Source organism: Bacidia gigantensis (genome assembly GCF_019456465.1).
Source record: "Bacidia gigantensis strain McMullin 20006 chromosome Unknown scaffold_268, whole genome shotgun sequence".
NCBI classification, from domain to species: domain Eukaryota; kingdom Fungi; phylum Ascomycota; class Lecanoromycetes; order Lecanorales; family Ramalinaceae; genus Bacidia; species Bacidia gigantensis.
The window spans coordinates 56,447-74,068 of record NW_025408614.1 but is presented as its reverse complement, the minus strand read 5'-3'; the positions used below and the strand labels follow the sequence as shown (position 1 = coordinate 74,068).

At 49.4% G+C, this 17,622-nt stretch overlaps 4 protein-coding genes across 4 annotated transcripts; 1 reads left to right on the top strand and 3 right to left on the bottom strand.

Annotated features, from left to right (window-relative positions):
* Window positions 1-977: 977 nt before the first annotated feature.
* On the top strand, window positions 978-2,413 carry KY384_008852 (uncharacterized protein; the record flags this gene model as incomplete). Its single annotated transcript, XM_044817339.1, has 5 exons — window positions 978-1,051; window positions 1,125-1,303; window positions 1,370-1,393; window positions 1,457-1,642; window positions 1,725-2,413. 5 exons carry the CDS (start codon window positions 978-980, stop codon window positions 2,411-2,413), a joined length of 1,152 nt encoding a protein of 383 aa, XP_044664492.1.
* Window positions 2,414-2,964: 551 nt separating this feature from the next.
* Window positions 2,965-4,695, bottom strand: KY384_008851 (uncharacterized protein; the record flags this gene model as incomplete). The annotated part of the gene is made up of 1 exon (XM_044817338.1): window positions 2,965-4,695. The coding sequence occupies one exon, from the start codon at window positions 4,693-4,695 to the stop codon at window positions 2,965-2,967; it is 1,731 nt and encodes a 576-aa protein (XP_044664491.1).
* Window positions 4,696-5,910: 1,215 nt separating this feature from the next.
* Window positions 5,911-8,641, bottom strand: KY384_008850 (uncharacterized protein; the record flags this gene model as incomplete). The annotated part of the gene is made up of 5 exons (XM_044817337.1): window positions 5,911-6,134; window positions 6,403-7,264; window positions 7,369-7,655; window positions 7,705-8,046; window positions 8,203-8,641. 5 exons carry the CDS (start codon window positions 8,639-8,641, stop codon window positions 5,911-5,913), a joined length of 2,154 nt encoding a protein of 717 aa, XP_044664490.1.
* An 892-nt stretch (window positions 8,642-9,533) lies between these two features.
* Window positions 9,534-17,477, bottom strand: KY384_008849 (uncharacterized protein; the record flags this gene model as incomplete). The annotated part of the gene is made up of 9 exons (XM_044817336.1): window positions 9,534-10,150; window positions 10,206-11,693; window positions 11,776-12,074; window positions 12,200-13,021; window positions 13,103-15,974; window positions 16,039-16,398; window positions 16,589-17,106; window positions 17,155-17,165; window positions 17,217-17,477. The coding sequence occupies 9 exons, from the start codon at window positions 17,475-17,477 to the stop codon at window positions 9,534-9,536; spliced, it is 7,248 nt and encodes a 2,415-aa protein (XP_044664489.1).
* Window positions 17,478-17,622: the final 145 nt, after the last annotated feature.

Below are 17,622 nucleotides of genomic sequence, written 5' to 3'. Positions count from 1 at the left end.
TGTCGTTGAAAACTGAGCCCAAGAATTATTCCGATATTTTGGGTGGTTGAAGCAGTTTCTTGGGGTAACGTCCCTTAAGGTACCTTAGCAACGGCGAAAATGCTCACTAATCGCGGGGCTTGCATATCCGCAGTACTGGATGAGATGATTTGACTGGAACGCCGCATCAGCCGCTTTTGCTTATGTGAGCTCGTCTCTGGGAAATTTCGAGGCAGGCTGAAGGACCCTTGACGTAAGATTCTCACGCAGAGCCGTGGCAAAGAAGTGGGAAATATAGATCGCCCATTGCTTGAGTGGTCACAATTTATCGCTTCTCCACTGTAAGCACCCACAAGATCGTCGGCGGTATTGCCTAGAAAATCCATATGAAGGCAACGCTTCACGTAAGGCCTGCCATGGGAATCAAAGCCGATAGCTTAGGTCTGCCTCAAGAACTCGTATTGGGCTACGTGCGATGCTGGAAAGTACGGTTTACAGACTCCCATTACGGCACTGTTGAGGGTAGGGTGGTGGTTAGACACTTTTGGACGCGGAGGGTATCTGACTAAGGAAGGATTGTATGTAGAATCGGGCTTGCAGAAACACCTGTGGTCGATCACTTGAGGCACAGCATAGAACCACATATCTGCGCAGTCATGCCAGTCTGCTCATATAGTGAGTGTTACTGCTATTAGGATTCTGTTCGCAATACTTGTGTTCTGATTTGTTTTGCCACCTGTTATTGCAACAATGATAGACCCGACCAATCATCGCGGCATTGCATACCTCGGGCTGGGCTGGGGGCTCACATTCATTTCGACAGTCCTTTGCGCAATCAGGCTTTACTCACGGGCTATCCTTACTCGATCAGTCGGGTCTGATGACTTTACTATCTTGATAGCATTGGTTTGCACCCGATCAGCTCGTCACTTAACAGGAACAACAACTAGCTCACGTTAACGTAGGCAGTGATTATCGCCGCCAACGTAGGCGATACGATGGCCGTCTCCAATGGGTTTGGGCAGCATGAAAGCTTGATACCGCCAGCACAAATTAAGCAATTTCGGAAATGGTATGTCAGCAATTGCTCATTCACGATCATCATGTCTAGCGGTGGTATGATCTTCAGTCTAACAGCAGGACAGGACGAATATTGACTGGATTCTGGGATTCTTATGCTTTGGCTTCATCCGTGCATCTATCTTGTTTTTCGTCCTCCGTCTCTTGCCTGTTTATAAACGCTGGCAGAAGAACGTCATCCTCGCCGCTTTTGTCTTCAATATCGCAATAACTCTTATTGCGACTGTCAGCTACGGGCTCAGCTGTATACCATTCAGGGCTTGGTACCAGGATGTTCCTAACGCTAGATGCTTCTCAACTCGCAATCTAGTCATCACCAACCAAGTCAATGGAGGTAAACGTGACCAGGAGATTGGCCTATGTCATGATAACCCCACAATTGCTAATTCGATTCCAGTTCTTTCCTGTGTGGTCGACATTGTCACTGCCATCATTCCCCAAGTTCTTCTTTGGAAGGTACAGATGAAGAAGTCCAGTAAACGAAGCCTAAATATTATTTTTAGCCTTGGCTTGATTACGTCTAGTCTTAGTATAGCGCGCGTTGCTACGATCAGTGATAAAGCACAAAATGAGGACTCGAGTTGTAGGTCTCATCCCCAAGACAGATACATCGTTTTCCCCTTCCTTCATCTGCACATCAGTTAACAACGGCTAACATTCTCTAGTCCGTCTGCTTGTCACTGGAACCTGCTCCCTGGTCGAGGGTGAAATGGGCATCATCTGCGCGTGCGGTCCCGCGATCCGTCAATTCATTGCCTACATCCACCGCACAGGTACAGTACTGCCATCAAGTTCGCGCCAATGTCCTAACCAGGACTTCGTTGAGATGCGGCGTCGCATACAGCTGCGCGATATATTCTGGTATCAAGGTCCGAATCTGATCGCTGGTCGGGTACTCGACGCCCTCCCGATTCGGACGCAAAGGTCTAAGGAGGACGTGGAGGCGACTGCACAGCGCTCTTTGCTCGGCGACTGGCGCCGTACGATCAAGGGTAAAATATTCAGCGGCATGGATAGTGAGACGAGTTTATGGACAAGGAAAACGAGTGTAACCACCTCGCAACAGGAAAGTAGGCGCATTGGGAGGAAGTATAGAGAATGGGGCTTACTGAATAGTCAAAGCGCTGCATCGGATATTGACATAAAATCGCCGATTTTGAATGGTGATAAGACAATCCTAGGAGCAGACAGGGATCACGAGCTTGCAAAGATCTTGGCGGATCCTGTCAAGGCAGCTGAGGGCGATGAAAGACACTCTTCCATGCCGATAGCGAGGGGCATGACGGAGAAGTCTGGCGGGTCCTATATAAACACGCCTCTGAAGGCAGCTCGCACGCAGCAGCGGCGTATGTAAGATGGCTGTTCGTAAGAAGAGTTCCCCGCCAGGGGTATTCGTGAAACCTGCCACCGTGCTTCTCATTCTTAATATTACACCTGATGGGTCCTCGACTTCCTTTCGATCTTAAGTTACAAGATTGAGTTATCCTGAATCTCACGTCAAGTCCGCCCTTGTATGTTGTGGACTGTAATGCTAGCTATCCAGTCAGTGTGAGCCATGCCAAGAATTCTCCCGCTATTGTTTCTCTTTCGCTAATGATGGAATGTAAACACCGCTATCGACTTTGACTATACCAAACACAAACATGAGACCATACCCAAGTCCAAGCCGATTGTTTTGTCTAGCCACTCGGTATTCTGCGTTCTGTGCCTAAGTGAACTTGTCCAGCCTGCCGTGTGATACGAATAGTGCATTTCAAGGGACTTATGCAGCTGCCCTTGTTGAATGGTAGGTTAGTGTTGTAAATCTCATTGATGATGTTGAAGCAGCGAGGCGTACGGTCTCTTGTTATAAAGAATTGAGAGTATAGAATTCTCCAAAAGATGAGCCTATCTTTGTTTCCTGCTCTACACCTCTTCAGGGGCTTCCTCCTCGGGGCGTGGTACTCTTCTTTCTTTCACAAGTCTACTGGACGTAGACTCATTGTTTACAAGTGATGCATCCCATTCCTTCGCAATCTTTTCCAAAACTCCAATATCGTGGCAATCCTTGTGCCTCGTATTGGTCGTCGCAGCTTCAGCGTCTTGTAATAAAAGCGGTAGCGATGATGACTTCCAAATTGGCAAATGCCTACTCTCAGTCGACCTTGTCCGTGCAAGACTGCTGATGAAGAAGGCAATTGCCATTGTCGTGACTAGCGAGGGGAAAATCAGCCACTTCCATCGCACAGCCAGACAAGTCTCGTCATGCATTACATCTCCTATAGCAGGGTGGTTGTAGAAGGGAGCTTCACTGTTTTGTCGCATGAAGGCGGTAATTGAGTCCGAGATATTTCGAAAGATGCTATCGACCCGGCCAAAGCTTGTATTGCCGTAATTATAGATGTTTTGCAGGACTTGTGGCCCGCTCAGGGTTTGGATGTACCCCATTGTACCGTTTGAGGCTTTACCAACGACTTCACCGGTGAGAAACTGCTCTAAAAATGGCTCCCACAGTCTCCAGTGAAAGAAACTATCCATCATGTACACACAGCCATGCACCATCATTGAAATAGGGAAGCTAGCGTCAGACGAGAAGTTCGATGATTGAGGGTCAAATGTTGCATTGTATTGGAGCCATCTCTGCTTCGCTCCGAGGGTGTAGCCAATCCTTGACAGATTTTGGCGCTCTGCATTTGAAATACAATTTAGATCTATGATTGCCTGATAGGGTACATATGGTAGAGATGAGCGTGAGGTGGAATCATTGGTAGGTGCGACTAAATCGGTCCTTGGATTTCTATTGACTGAATCGGTCGGTGGATCTCTATTGGCTGGATCGGTTGATGGACCTTGATTGTAACCCCAAAGACTTCTGGAATGATCGTTATGATCGAGACGTTCCTCTTCCAGGACACCGTTCTTGACCCTAGACACATAGGTGCGTACACATGGCTCAAGTGTACATGTTGCGGAGCCAAGGCCATTGCAGTACCAATCAGTTTTTCCATAATTGTCACAATCAGATGGCTGATTGCCAGTCTTTGGATCAAAAGTTTTGAATTGTTTAGCAAGAATTATTGCAACACGATGACGAGCTGAATTGGGATTCTGAGGGTCCTTGCCGTAGACTTTCATACCTGTCAAGTTGAACTCTTTTCCGGGCCCCGAAATCATGGAAAAGCTAGAGTTCGAAACCGTTGTGGTTCGGGTCATACGGTTGAACAGTGAGTCATATGCTGACTGATCGAGAGTTTCATTAAATCTAGTACCATTCCGCAGTATTGTGGTCACATTTATAAGACCAGTGCCGTTTGTCGGGACCACTGTTTGGAGGAACCATAGCTCATCACTTGTATCCGTGCAGGTACTACAGTATCCAATGGTACTATACTCCTGAGAGAATGTGCAATTTGTTGAAGGACAATCAGCTTCAACTTTGTCAACAGATCCAAGTGCACCTTCAATCACAGCTGCTTGCAGTGCTGGTCCAGCTTCACCATCCATCGGACCAGTACTGGCAACGTTTTGCACGAGAAAGTTCACTCGAGGTATCGTTGCTTGCAAATGTGCCAATGGCATGGAACAGCGGTAGTAATGTACGATTTGTTGCGTGAAAGGGTCCACCATCAGAATCAAAAGCGTAACCACGGCGCCCATTGACGATACCAGATCACGCGATCGAAGATGCCAAAGAAAAGAAATGGCCCCAAGCGGACCTCGCGTTGCACCGTCGTATCGCGTAATATCCATTAATGGCCTTGATTCTATCAACCATCTCCATTTAAGTTGACCGATACCTTCTGTAGCGACTGTCACCACAACGCCTTTAAGAATAGTCATGTAAATAGATAGAAGGGTGTTTACTGATAGGTGATATGGCCATTGGGGCAATGGCTTCCCTTGGTGAGGCCAAAGAGTAGCGACTACAGCAATGATTGAAATGACAGAGATAGCGCAGGCAGCAATCTCTAGCCACCAGATTCGTAGGAAGCGTGTCAGAAAGCAGCCAGTCCAAAGGCGCCACTTTCGAGAGCCCTCACGAAGTCGTGTCCCTCGCAAATACTTCATGGCATTTCTTTCTTGGAAGTGAGAATGCTTTGATAAGTTATCGACGACTTGATTCTCAGGACTATTATTAAGCAAGCTGTGGGCAGTAATGTCTTCGGTGGATGACACCTGATGACTGTCTATCTCTGGTAGAGAGGTCTCGATACAATTTCTACTGCCAAACAGTCTTCACTCCGTGCGAGTAGAATAGACGACAAATCTGAGGGGCGGAGAAGGCGAGGAGATTCAGGCGCAGTGCACCGCCCTCATGCAACATGTCATTCCTTTGATGGGCCGCATGGCGACATATGCACGTTATAGCCGCTTCTTTGGTAACATAGGCACTGAGATGTATGCCACGTCCCGACATTGGGAAATTCGGCCGGTAGCAAAGATTTCTATATGAGCCTGGCTAATCCTCGATCAAAAGGCGATATTGAAGGGATGATGCGTATCCAAATGGTTGTATCCTCATGTACGATAGGCAGTCCATTCTGTTGATCACAACATCGAGATCCTGATTATGGGAGGCTAGATCTACGACTTTCCAACACCACGACCATCGACCCTCAGGGCTTAACATTATTTCTCTAGAGATCCTGCTCTAATTCGAAAGTAAAGTATACCTACTCGTAACTCTATGTTGACTCTTGACTTCTCCGTCATAGTATCATAGTACGGCACCGACCTTGCAACAGCCCGTTGCTCATTGATGATATAGTACTATGAGAAACAATGTTCATAGGCGATTTTCCATGTCATCGTATGTATAAAGAAGCTATCCATGGTATATACGACATTCAGAACTCTGGCCCAATATTCCATCTACGACCCCAATTTCTTCATCTCCTTCAATATGGTATACCGCCATGGCTCCGTGCTGTTCATTCCATACGTCATCGTCATGAGCCACTGCGGCTCCAAAGCCGAATGCCTCACCCAGCCACTAAACGGCGGATACGTGTCCGCACTGACGTCGAATGTGGGGCTGTAGAAGTTGTTCTCCTGACATGATGTCAAGGCGCTGAGTTTGATCGTTTTGTCGGTGTCTGTACAGGAAAGATCGAATGAGTTAGCTCTGTATTATATGAAGTCAAAGGAGCTGGAGAGAGGGACGAGCGTGAGGAAGTGAAGAAGACTGGGGGAAAGCAGGAACAGTAGGCTGAGTTGCTATTATGTACGAGCGTGCAAGAAGCTGTGAGAGTAGAAGTAGCAGTGACACGTCTTGAGCAGCAGCAGATATCCAGCCAGAGAAATCGACTTCCGAACGGATATATCTGTATGCACCGTTCAACAAAGGGCTAGGGGGCAACATACTCGGCGCGATCTTCCACAAATCCGGATTATCCTTCCTCCCGCCATCCCACACAACAGTCCCATTATCGACAACCACATTCGGCCAGACATCAAACGCCGTCCGATTGCGATACCAGATCAGATCCACCGGTGGCAATTCATTGGGAACTGGCATTTGCTGCGGGAATTTCGGCGGCGCGGCCGTCTTGGGCAAGCTGAAGTACCAGGGGTTCGCGGTGCCCAGATCCACATACGTCTTCCAGACGACGTGATTAGAATCTGTACCACCCCCCGCATAGCCCACGAGACAGGTGAGCTGCTTGGCGACCCCAATCCAAGGATCGGGCACGTCGATGTAGGTGCCCATGCCTGATGTGCTGACGGGTACGGAGACGGCGCCGCTGTTACTGGGATGCTCGTCGAGGTAGTCTTGCACCCAGCCTGTGACGCCTCGGTCGCACCAGACGGCGGCCGCGATGTAGGGGTAGAATGTTGGCCCGTTGGGGGGCGCCCACACGTCCGTCGGTTCGGTGAGTAAGTTGAAGTTAATTGTGGTACCCTCTCTGGCCGCTTTCCAGTAAAAGGCCGTGTAGTCACGCAGCACGGGGTAGCGGTTCGTGTGCACGGGCTGGATTTTGTTCGTCGTGTACGCGGCTTCCCATGGTTTGGGGTCGTTGTAGCCTTGGATCAGGCCGTCCGTCTCGCCGATCTTGTACGCGAGCCGGTAGACGATCACGCAGACTTTGCCGCCTCCCGGATTGGGATCTTTTACGAGGGTTGTGTTTGATGCAGGAATCGACCATTGGTTGGAAGTGTCGGAGGGAATGTAGTTTGGGTCGTTGATCGTCTGGCTGATGTATTGCTGGCGAATGATATCTGTTACCTATCGCGAGAGACTTAGCTAGTGTTTCGATGCTAGATCAGTTGCAAAATCGACTTCGCAACTCGAGGAGATAATGGATACACATAAGTTGAGGCCTAACTTACGTCTGACGAGCCCCAAGTCACAGAGTATATGTTCAACCGCAGATCTGCGGACGAGTACTTGTATGGCTTGTTGTAATTAGCATAGTCGAATAGAACTTCAACCCCGTCGATCGTCCATTGCCAGTAGCATGAAAATGGGAAGGGCCGCATGGCTGAAGAGGTCGCAATTACATAAGTATCCCAGCAGCCTCGCACCGTCTCCCCATCGGCAGTGGTGAATCCTAAAAAGTACTTGCCACGCTCTTCACAGCCTGCATCATTGACAAGGTGAAGGTCACGACTCCCGCCTGTACTCAAGATCAGTATCTACCGGACTAGGCGCTTCTCTGATTCTACCTTTGCTGATGCCGTAGCTATTCTTTCGTCCATCCCATACCATGTCTCGACTGAGCGCATCGTAAATAACAGGGTAGATGACAACGTTTGTCGAGTTCCGATCAAATTGTCGGTTTTGGAAGGTGACGTACGTATCCTTGGTGAGCATGTTTGGGAGACTCAAAGGTGGGAAACAAAGTGGCAAGGTCAACGTCCAAGAGCCACTACCATTACCGACTGAAGTCTGAAAGTCCCAGTAATTCCCTGCTACCCATGTCCCATAAACCACAGTGAACTGCTCACTTATCAGGCTAGGATTAGGATCGGCTCCGAGAGATCCTGGGCTGACATTGAGGACCAGGCCTGTTCGTCGCATCTATTATCAAGAAGTCCTCATGCAATGGGGTTGGAGAATATCTTAAGGTCATAGGTGGGGTAGGGCTTGACATTCATGCAGTACTGCATTCATGTAATCCTGCAAATAATAGGAAGAATAGAGGATTGATTAGCGTGACATACCTTTGTAAGGATTCGCCCACTGTCTAGCCAGCCCCGATACACTTGACGTGCGATTTGAATTGAACCAATACGCTGCAATGACATAGAGCCCATTGGGTCCGGGAGCGGGCGACTGCCATGGTGTAATATTCGTGTCACCCCATGTCAGGGTGACACTGGCTCCTTCAGTTGCAGCAAGACTCTTGAAGTCGCTCCAAAGTACTTCCCCGTTGGGAACCTTGAATGAGTATCGCCATACCACTACAAACGCTTTCAACACATTGGGATTAGGATCTCCAAAAACTGCGTTGGATGCTGCAAGACTATATGAACGACTCCTAGGGCTGGTGCTGTAATATGCTTGGAAGGAAGAGTTGACAGAGGTCGTCACGTCTTTGCTACCATAGGTTGCTGAGGTGATCTCGACAACATTGGCATCGTCTGGAGGCTCGCCGCCCATGTTGACTGGGTGGGTAATTCGCAGTTGCCTTTCGAGCGTTGTCGCTTCTATCGATTTGTAAACAGCGTCTTGCCCTCTTCCTCCTGCGAAATTCTGCTAAGTGAACAGGCTTGACACGCTGGTATTGATGATTATCTTGTCACCTTCAATGCTGCTTCAGAGACCGGTGAGGGTGGAGCACACTGTCGCCCGACAGATACCACTCGATTTAGCTCAGCTATGCTTCGCCCTAAATTGTTCGGCTTGTTAGAGGAATGATGAATTACGATCAGCCACTTGATTCAATCGGTGAAGACATGATCTCATAGCTCAGGCTCGTCTCTCAAGCCTTGTTAGAGCCTTTTTCGGAGATGGGCGTTGGCTGGCTTCGATGCACTCCGTGAGCGGCCTTGCGTAGAGAGAGAGGTACGGCCCCTGCACTTACGGCCGGCACTATCGTGTGAATCTCGTATTCTTCAGGTCCAGATCTCGGGCGATGTTCACGTTGCGTTGGGTGGCTTGCAAAAGGTCAGCTGTGCCCCTCCACAAAGTGTTAGTATGTGCTAAAGGGTAGTCTGCATGTCCTAATTTAGCCTCGAATTATTATACCGAGCGTATTTAGTCTGTACGCCACGCGAGCACTCGAGCCTTTGATGCACTTCTAGCCTATATCGGTGAGATCAGACAATGCCATGTCAGATCTCGATGGATCGTGCTGTCACATGCCCATGAGGAGGCGAGATCCTGCCGGATGGGTCCGTTCCGTATGCCATGTCATCAGCTCGGGAACTTATATCTAGCCTGATGTGGGGAGCTGTGTTGGAGGTGTAGACTATCCACTTCATTCTTTGAATCGTCTCACCTCTTGCAGTGGTGATCACGACCTATATTAGCTCATCAAGACGCATACAATCTAGTCAGTCCCATGAATAAAACCCCCGTCCAACCAATCACGGTTGAGCATTGCGCCAGTGCCCCTATACCCGCCAAAACTTGCGAACCTCGTCCCGTCTTTCATCGTAGCTTTCACGCTTGCCTCTGCGGACAAGACGGGAAGCGGGACAGTGGGGGTCTGTTGCAGCTCCTTGATCCAAGCCGGCGCGAAACCGCTTTGGGCGTCGGAACCAAGGTCAGCAAGCCGCTTGGCAAGTGGTGCCGAAGCCTCCACTCCAGTCCACTTGATCCAGTTGTTGACAATGTCGTGCTTTGCAAGCGGGGGCGCCGTGATCCGGCCAAGGACGGTCCTTGGCGCGTAGGGTATCACGGGTGTCATGGGATAGCTGACATTGACCACGGCATCGAGTTCTTGGGACGAACTGATACCAGCTGGGACGTCAAGGGTGCCAGGCATGTTGTGCTGACTTGCGGGGAAAGAGCAGGCAAGCGCAATGTTGGAGTAGACGAAATCTGTACTCTCGGTCGGAGGAGGCACAGTCAGGTCCAAGCCCATTGCTTGACCGAGTGTAGACTTGGGGTCATTTAGGAGGCTGCTGACAGGGTTGCCACTGCTTGGATCGGTATTGCTTTGATCTACGCACATGGGCGTTAGTATGCGTTCTTGATCTTAAGACGAAGAAGTCCTTACACTCATCCCACAAAGCTGTAGGTACTTGCTTATAGATCCAGGCAAGATTGAAGCTCGCTGCAGGACTGATGGTGATCGTTACAGTTGAGGAGACCGTAGACTGGTGGTCAATATGCATCGGCTTCATGTAGGTTGGGGGCACACCCGTCGGAGTCTTACTCCCAGCAAAGCCATCGAAGACAATGTTCGTAATTGGAAACAGGGTGGAGAAGCGTAGGCTGAACGTGGACTTGTTGACTTGAAGCGTCTCCACACCAGTGCTTGCCTTCATCGCTGCGGGATCGGTGTTTTTCCCTAGTAGTCCTCCCGTAGCAGCAACAGCATGAAGACCTTGGCCAGTGATCTCGTCTTTCTTGTCATCATTTGTGACTGCTGGTACGCCGCGGAGGAGTGCACAAAAACCGTCCCAGTCCAATGCCACCGTCTTTGGGTTGGCGTCCCCAAAATGAATATCAAAGGATATGATTGACCAGTCCACATGAGCTACTCCCGCCAAAGGCGGCCCGTGAAGATCCAGACTGGCGCCAAGGTGTACGTGGAACGTGTGAGTGACGAATTCTAAGTCGGCAGTATACGCCACGTCAATGTTGACACCGACATCTGCGATGAACGAAAATGGGCGATAATTCACTAGAAAGTCTGCGTATGCATCTAAGTGGGCTGATAAAGACCCTGACTGGAATGTGAGACTAAGTTTCCCACCTCCCATGCAGCACTTTGGAGTAATCGCGAAAAAGGCCTCGCCGCGGATCGATATCGTGTTGTCGAATTGCCACGAAATACCAAGGCGTGGAGGTACAGGGTACCAAGCAGGAGGCTTGTAGGCTGAATGGTAGCCTCCAATCGTGAAGACCCAGTCACCTTCATGGCCCGAATTGGCGAACCAGTAACAAAGCGCAAACCCACCCGTGAGATGGCAATCGCTTGACAAAACAAAGGATGCTGGCGTCAGCTGACCCTCAGCACGGAAAGTCCCCTTCGCAGGCTCTAGCACAGCAAGAAGCCCCATGTCTACGCGTGCAAAGAGTTTTGTCGGATCCGTCACGTCGCCTGGGAAATCAGCGCTTGCGTGCGCATAGACACCGAACGTGATATCTGTAGAGAGATCAAGCACCACGACGGCCGATAGTTTAATGGATTGGAAAGCTTTGACTGTGATGCCTGCGGCCAGCCAAGCAGGCCCGTCGGCAGGTGTGAACCAGCCATTGCTCAGGTATTTGGTCAGGATGTCGAAAGGTGTGTTACCTGTGCTAGATCCAGGAACCAGGAACGGGAAGGTCGTCACATTGTCAATGTTTGGCAATTTGATCTGCGAGTTGTAGCCTCCACCACCAGTCAAGCCTGACAAACTGGCAACTTCAAATTCTGCAATAGGTCCATCGACTTCCACGAAGAGGAACATGGATTTGAACTCCTGATTGTGTCGCAGAGCATTAGTAATGGGTGCATCAAAGGTAGAATCAAAGGCGGCTGGGACTCGCTCCAGTGCTGATCCATAGAGATGTATAGAATGATAGAGAATAAATAAAGACGTACCTTCGGGGGGTAACCGAGTTGTCCTTCAAATCACTGTAGTATCCACCGCCAGCAATGAAGCTGTACGGTTCGATAGCAATATCGACTCCTCCAACATACCCATGGTCCACCTTAAGCAGCTCTCCAGCAAGCTGAACAGGGGGACGATCAAGTTCAAGGCCAAGACCAGAAAAGCTGACTGTGATGCCTCCGATTCGCTTCATGTCTACAAGCTTCAGTCCGATAGTAAAACCTCTGACAAAGCCGGCGATTGGGCCTAATTTGACAGCAGCGTCGAGATGAATGGATAGAATGTTTTCATCCGATACCGTTGCAAACCCCAAGCCGATAGCACTACATAGCGTCAGTAAATATTACAGAATTCATACTTTTGTGGACGTGGACGTCTTTGAAGGCGCCAGAAACGATTGTATACAGGCGAGCCATGGGGAGAGCGATGAAAGGGGAACAAGGCTTACCTGATCGTCAAAGGGCCGAATGTCTTGCTCCATCCTCCCTTAGCGGAGCCATAGTTTGCGTTGGACACTATCGCGGTGTTGTCTCTGAAAGCATAACGAGTTTCGCGCCCTTGTCCACCTGGTATGATTTCTTTCAGGTCATCATCGTCATCTTCGACATTCTCCCTGGGAGGCGGTGGTGCTGAGAAATTGTAGTCAAGAATAGGAGTTGGGACGTTGTTCTGCTCGGCGACGATCATGAAATGGCAACCTGCAGGAATGACGGTGTCAGTTTCTTGGATGGTGATACCCGGAGAAGTCGACTGTTTATATATTAGCCTGTCATGTCTGTCAACGTAGACTTCCTTGTTCATTAAGTCCACCTCCTCCTTTGTGAGATCGTCCCCTATCCAGACCAAGTCAATCTGATCAAAAGGCTGGGTCAAATTGTCTAGAAGCGGCATGTCCTTCATCGGAATGTTTGGTAAAGCCTCGAGCGTCAACTTGAAAAGTCTTTTGGTCGTGGAGTCAGCAGTGCTCATGTTTTTGGGATCGTAAACTTCCGTCAATTGTACGAAGCTGAACTCGAAGTCTGTGACTTTGGCGACAATTGCGAAACAGATGACGTCCTTGCCAGTCGAGAGTGTCTTTGTCTTGAGGCACTTCAACTCAATAGAGCAGTCGTCGAGGACGGCGAAGCTAATATTTGTAAGGAAGGGAGGCAGAAGGGAGGCAAGTGTAGACGATATTCCCGTCAGAAAATCCCCAAGGTTCTGATCGTCGATCGAGAAGTCTGTAGACATCGTCGCGGAGAAATCGTACGAGGTCGTCTTATCGCTATTCCTATTGGCATGTAAGTAATGTGACATTAATTCGCATTGCTCTATTTATAAGATGAAAGCTGTTAGGCACGGAGATACGAACCAAGTGTAGTTGAATGTTAAATCCAACTCAATGTCACCGATCAATATTTCCCCGGTCGATTCAAGACGTGTGACTGTTGGGCTATGGAAAAATTCAATCACTAGTCCGGCGATGTAAATGTCCTGCAGAATATCCATAACGGTATCGGACTCTGGCCCCGCGAATAGAGAGTAGAGATTTCCCACATTCAAGTCGGTTGCTCCGCCTCTGATTAGCCATGTGGACCCATTGGAAGTATGGCCATACTGAACGTCCACAAGAATCGTAGCGATGGGTGTGAAGATATCATAATCTCTTGGTCTGAGTAGCATCTTTGCGTCGAAGCTAAAATTCAGAGTTCCCGTCTGAGCCGTTGTTGTTGAGTACGAAGCCTTGATCGCGACACTGTCCAGTGACCACAAGCCATGGGGAGTGCTCGCTGGAGCTGACATGGTGCCCCTGAAACTGATTGAGCTGGTGTTCGTTGCCCCATCATATTCCAGAGCAAGGTTGAGGTTAGTGATATCAGTTGGAAACCAGTCTGGAAGGGTCAGCTGGCCAGAAGTGCCCCCCAACTTTTTGATTGAGATGCGGTATTGCGGGTCCTTCTTGATGGGCATCAAAAGCGGGTAGAGGTCGGCGTTTGGATTCAGTCTGTCAACAACCACCTTGGCTACCGACACTGCAGGCCAAAGTCCACCGCTGAAAATGATAGTGGGAGAAGTGCCATTTTTCTTGTAGAGGAAGGAGAACCGCAAGGGCACACGCGTATCTGCACTAGCTGTACTCGTATCTATGCCCCATGTCAGATCAAGTTCGAACACCATGGAGAAAGACTGAAAACTCCACCCCGAGGTGTCATGGATGGCAGTTATGGCGACTTCCCTGAATGAGAAGCTTGAGTTGAGAGCTGTCCGGGCGTTGTTGAAGGAGTCCCACGAGCCTTCCGCGTCCAATCCTAACTTAGCTAGCATCCAGGGCCAGAGAAGAGCCACAGGATCTTTGCCTTGGTCAGGGAAACGCAGCATGATTCGAGCACTCTCGGTACCGTATCCAATGTATGCGTCCCAATCGGCATCAACCTTGTCCAGGACCGTCTTCGCGTGCACACAGAAGTCGCTGTTGGAAATAATGTAATCTTGCGGCGCGTCTCCCAAGGCAGCAGTCTGCATGTATGCATGCTTTGATGTGTTGACATCCCAATCTGTGAATGAGAAACCGGGGAATTCGTTGCCCACACTGAGAAACGCAGACTTGCTGGCACCAGTCAGCGACATGCGGTGCGTCGTGGACATTGTTTCGGTCGACGCGATCCACAGTCCGTTGACAGCGCCATCGTGGAAATTGAAAGACAACTGCGCATCGCTGTTCAGGAAGAACGGTACGTCCAACCCTAGATAAGCAAAAACGTTCCCAATGGTCATATCTACGCTTGAAGACTGATCATCCATCTGCAAACCCAGGATTACGCCGCTACTATTTTGAAGGAAGCCTGTACTGTCCACTACCTTGGCAATCTCTGGCGCCAGATTGGGTGTACTTGTAGGCGTCAGGCTCAAAGCGGTAGACAAGCTTTGCAGCGTGGAAGAAAAGGTCAGAGGTCTTATCAACAACGTCCCCAACTTATTGACCATCAAGGAAACCTCACTCGGGCTTGAATCTGCCGCGTTCAGTCTGATGCTGGGCTGAACGTTATCGGATGCTCCTCCAAAGAAGGACTGAAGCCATAGAGAGTAGTTATCGTCGGCTGTCACTCCATACGCCCAGATACTTGGTTTTGAGGGCAGAGGTATTCCTCCGCTTATGGATAGATGACCGTCTAAAAGACCCGAGACAAAGTAGTCAGCATTTGAGTCAGCTTCTACAAGTAAAGCGCCAGACGGTGGATCTGCATCAGCGGGATAGATAGACGTGTACGTAGTAGCAGGGACAACACTGGAAGCAGTGACAGCCATAGGAGCTGCTTCTGATCGTAGGTTACGGAGCTGATTATCATCGTCCATGGGCGCGGGTTCATCAGGATCCAACGGTGGGAGGTCTGGATCGTCATCTGCCTCTGCGGTTGACTGATTTGCGATGAGATTTTCCTCGTTCGCCGGACTCAGGACCGGAAAGACTGACGAAGGCTCTTCATTTCGCTGAGCACGCTTCCTTTTATTGTCCAACCCACGTACTGCTCGGTTCGATTTGGCGTCATTTACCACCACTTTGTTTTTCTTCGTCTTTGCTTTGTCGGCCGCAAAGGCCTCGGCGTAGACTTTGCCAGCTCCCATGGGAACGATATCTGTAGTATGGAGCGGATAGAATGTTATCTTTAGGTAATCTATAATCCTCAGGGTTGATGGCAAAACATCGTCACCATCGAAGGCTCGGACAGGATATACCGTGCGATCCACTGTGCTTATGCTATCCCACATTACCCTCATATATGGTGCCAGGACATTTGCTTTGTCCAGCAAATACTTTTTCTCTTCGAACTTGACTTTGGCCTTCGTAGAATCTGTGAGAGCCTTAGCGGCACCATAACCTGTATTGGCTACTCTCATTCCAGTGAATGCCTGGTTGGCAGCCTTTTCAGCTGCCTTAGCATTGTCAATGTCTGCTTTAGTGATTGCCTTCAGCTCCGGAGTCCATTTATCGATAGGATCTAACCGAGGGCCAATGTATGTCGACTCCCAAAGAGCATGCATCTTTGCAATGAATTGCTTGTAATTCTTTTCTGTGGTGTCCGACTGGAGATATTCAGGGCGAGAGAGTGCGTTGTGATATGGGCGCTCGTTGCCGTCGTCATTCACCCAGCCGAGGTGGTATGGATAGTTGAGGGCCGAAACACGATTGCCGATCAAGCCAGCGGCTGAGTAAAATGCCTGCAAATACATGATGATTTCTTGCGCTAAAAACGGAGATTGAGTCAGTCCATGCAGCGTATCTAAGGTACCCTGGACTAGAATACTGACTTGGATGACCATGCTGGGTGCCTGCAGATATCATACACCGTCCTGGTCGCGCGGCTTCCATGAATTTCCGAGATGTACCACTGGTACTTCCATGGTGACCAATCTTGACTATATCGACAATCTCCTTTACTTTGTCATCTTTCGGCGCGCCCAGCCAATTTGCCACCAAATCCTCAGTCTTGAACTCGGCATCTCCGCCTGAGTATAATGCCAACTTTGGTGCGCCAGAAGTCGTTTTCCATATCAGCATCAAGACAATTGAAAACTTATTCGTGTCTGTTCCTCCCGCTTTCGGTACTACTCGTACACCGCGATCATGCAAATCGTCATCGTCACCACTACCACTCGAGACATCACGCACTGACCGATATCTCGCTTTATCAGGTTTAGATTTGACACCCAATATCTCACCATGAACCGAGACTATGCGCAGACGAGGACAGGTCAGCGGGGTTTTAAATGCAGACAAAAAGCGACAATCACGCCGAGCTTAGGCAGTTTGGAAAGCCAAGTTGCTGCATTTGCATGGAAGCAGAGTGAAAAGACTGACCAACGTATAGTCCCGGGGCTCCCTTCAAATCATTTGCATCGATCAACATTTGCGGAGATGTCAAAAGCTCCCACCAGCCTCGATTCGCTGCAACGTAACCGGGTGTACCCGAAAAAAAGTCAACGCCCATCAAGAGGTCCGTTCGTTGATAAGACCATATGACCTTCTCCCTGAGTTTATAAGTCTTGTCCCCTGGATTGTCATAGCATGTCACATTGACAATATGTGGCTCGGTGACAATGCTGGCTGCATTTCTATGGAATTGACAAGCTGGATTCTTAGTCTCCTTGGGCACGAGCTGGGCAGGTTTACCATCATTATAGCTGTCTAATCCCCACGATTGCGTGTAGAGCCTCGTCAGAGGGTTTCCATCTTTGTCGTACTTGAAATACTTGAAACACTTTGCTGGCTTCGTCGCGTCTGGTTTTGCGGCGTCATTAGGGTCCCACTCTTGGCCCTCACCTTTGGTCGTCGTCGCTTCCCAAAGAGACTTGTCTGCAAGAAAGAAGAACAATCCCCTAGGTGGACGTCACGTATGCAACAATGCTTAGGCAGTAGCAACTTACAAGATATGATCCTTTTGCTCGCGTCAGAGGTGTGCAAGAGACTTTTGATGCAGGGTACTCACCTGATCCCAATGGCTTAAAGAGACTGCGTCAAATTTGAACTCTCTGTCACCGGGAATGTCATAGTCTGCTTTGATCTCCTTAATCGTTGTTTTCATCGATACCGCGACATTGGCTCCCATGCCACCGTCTATGAGTATAGCACTCTTGATCTTGGGCTTGGTAGCACCGGTAGTCTTGGTTGCCAAAAGCGCAATTGCGCTGTCGCCGGCTGTGTCCAGCCCAGCATTGAGCTGGTATAGCGTCACCTGATACGTCGACATCGCTGGCTTTGATAGCTTCACTGTAGATAGAGCATCATTATGACTCGAGTCTCGGTATCAACCACTGATCTCTCAAACAAGTTCTTGATCAGCGCTCAATGCTCGCCAGCAATGGTACCAAGGGGGGTTGCATCCCGCTGGAATG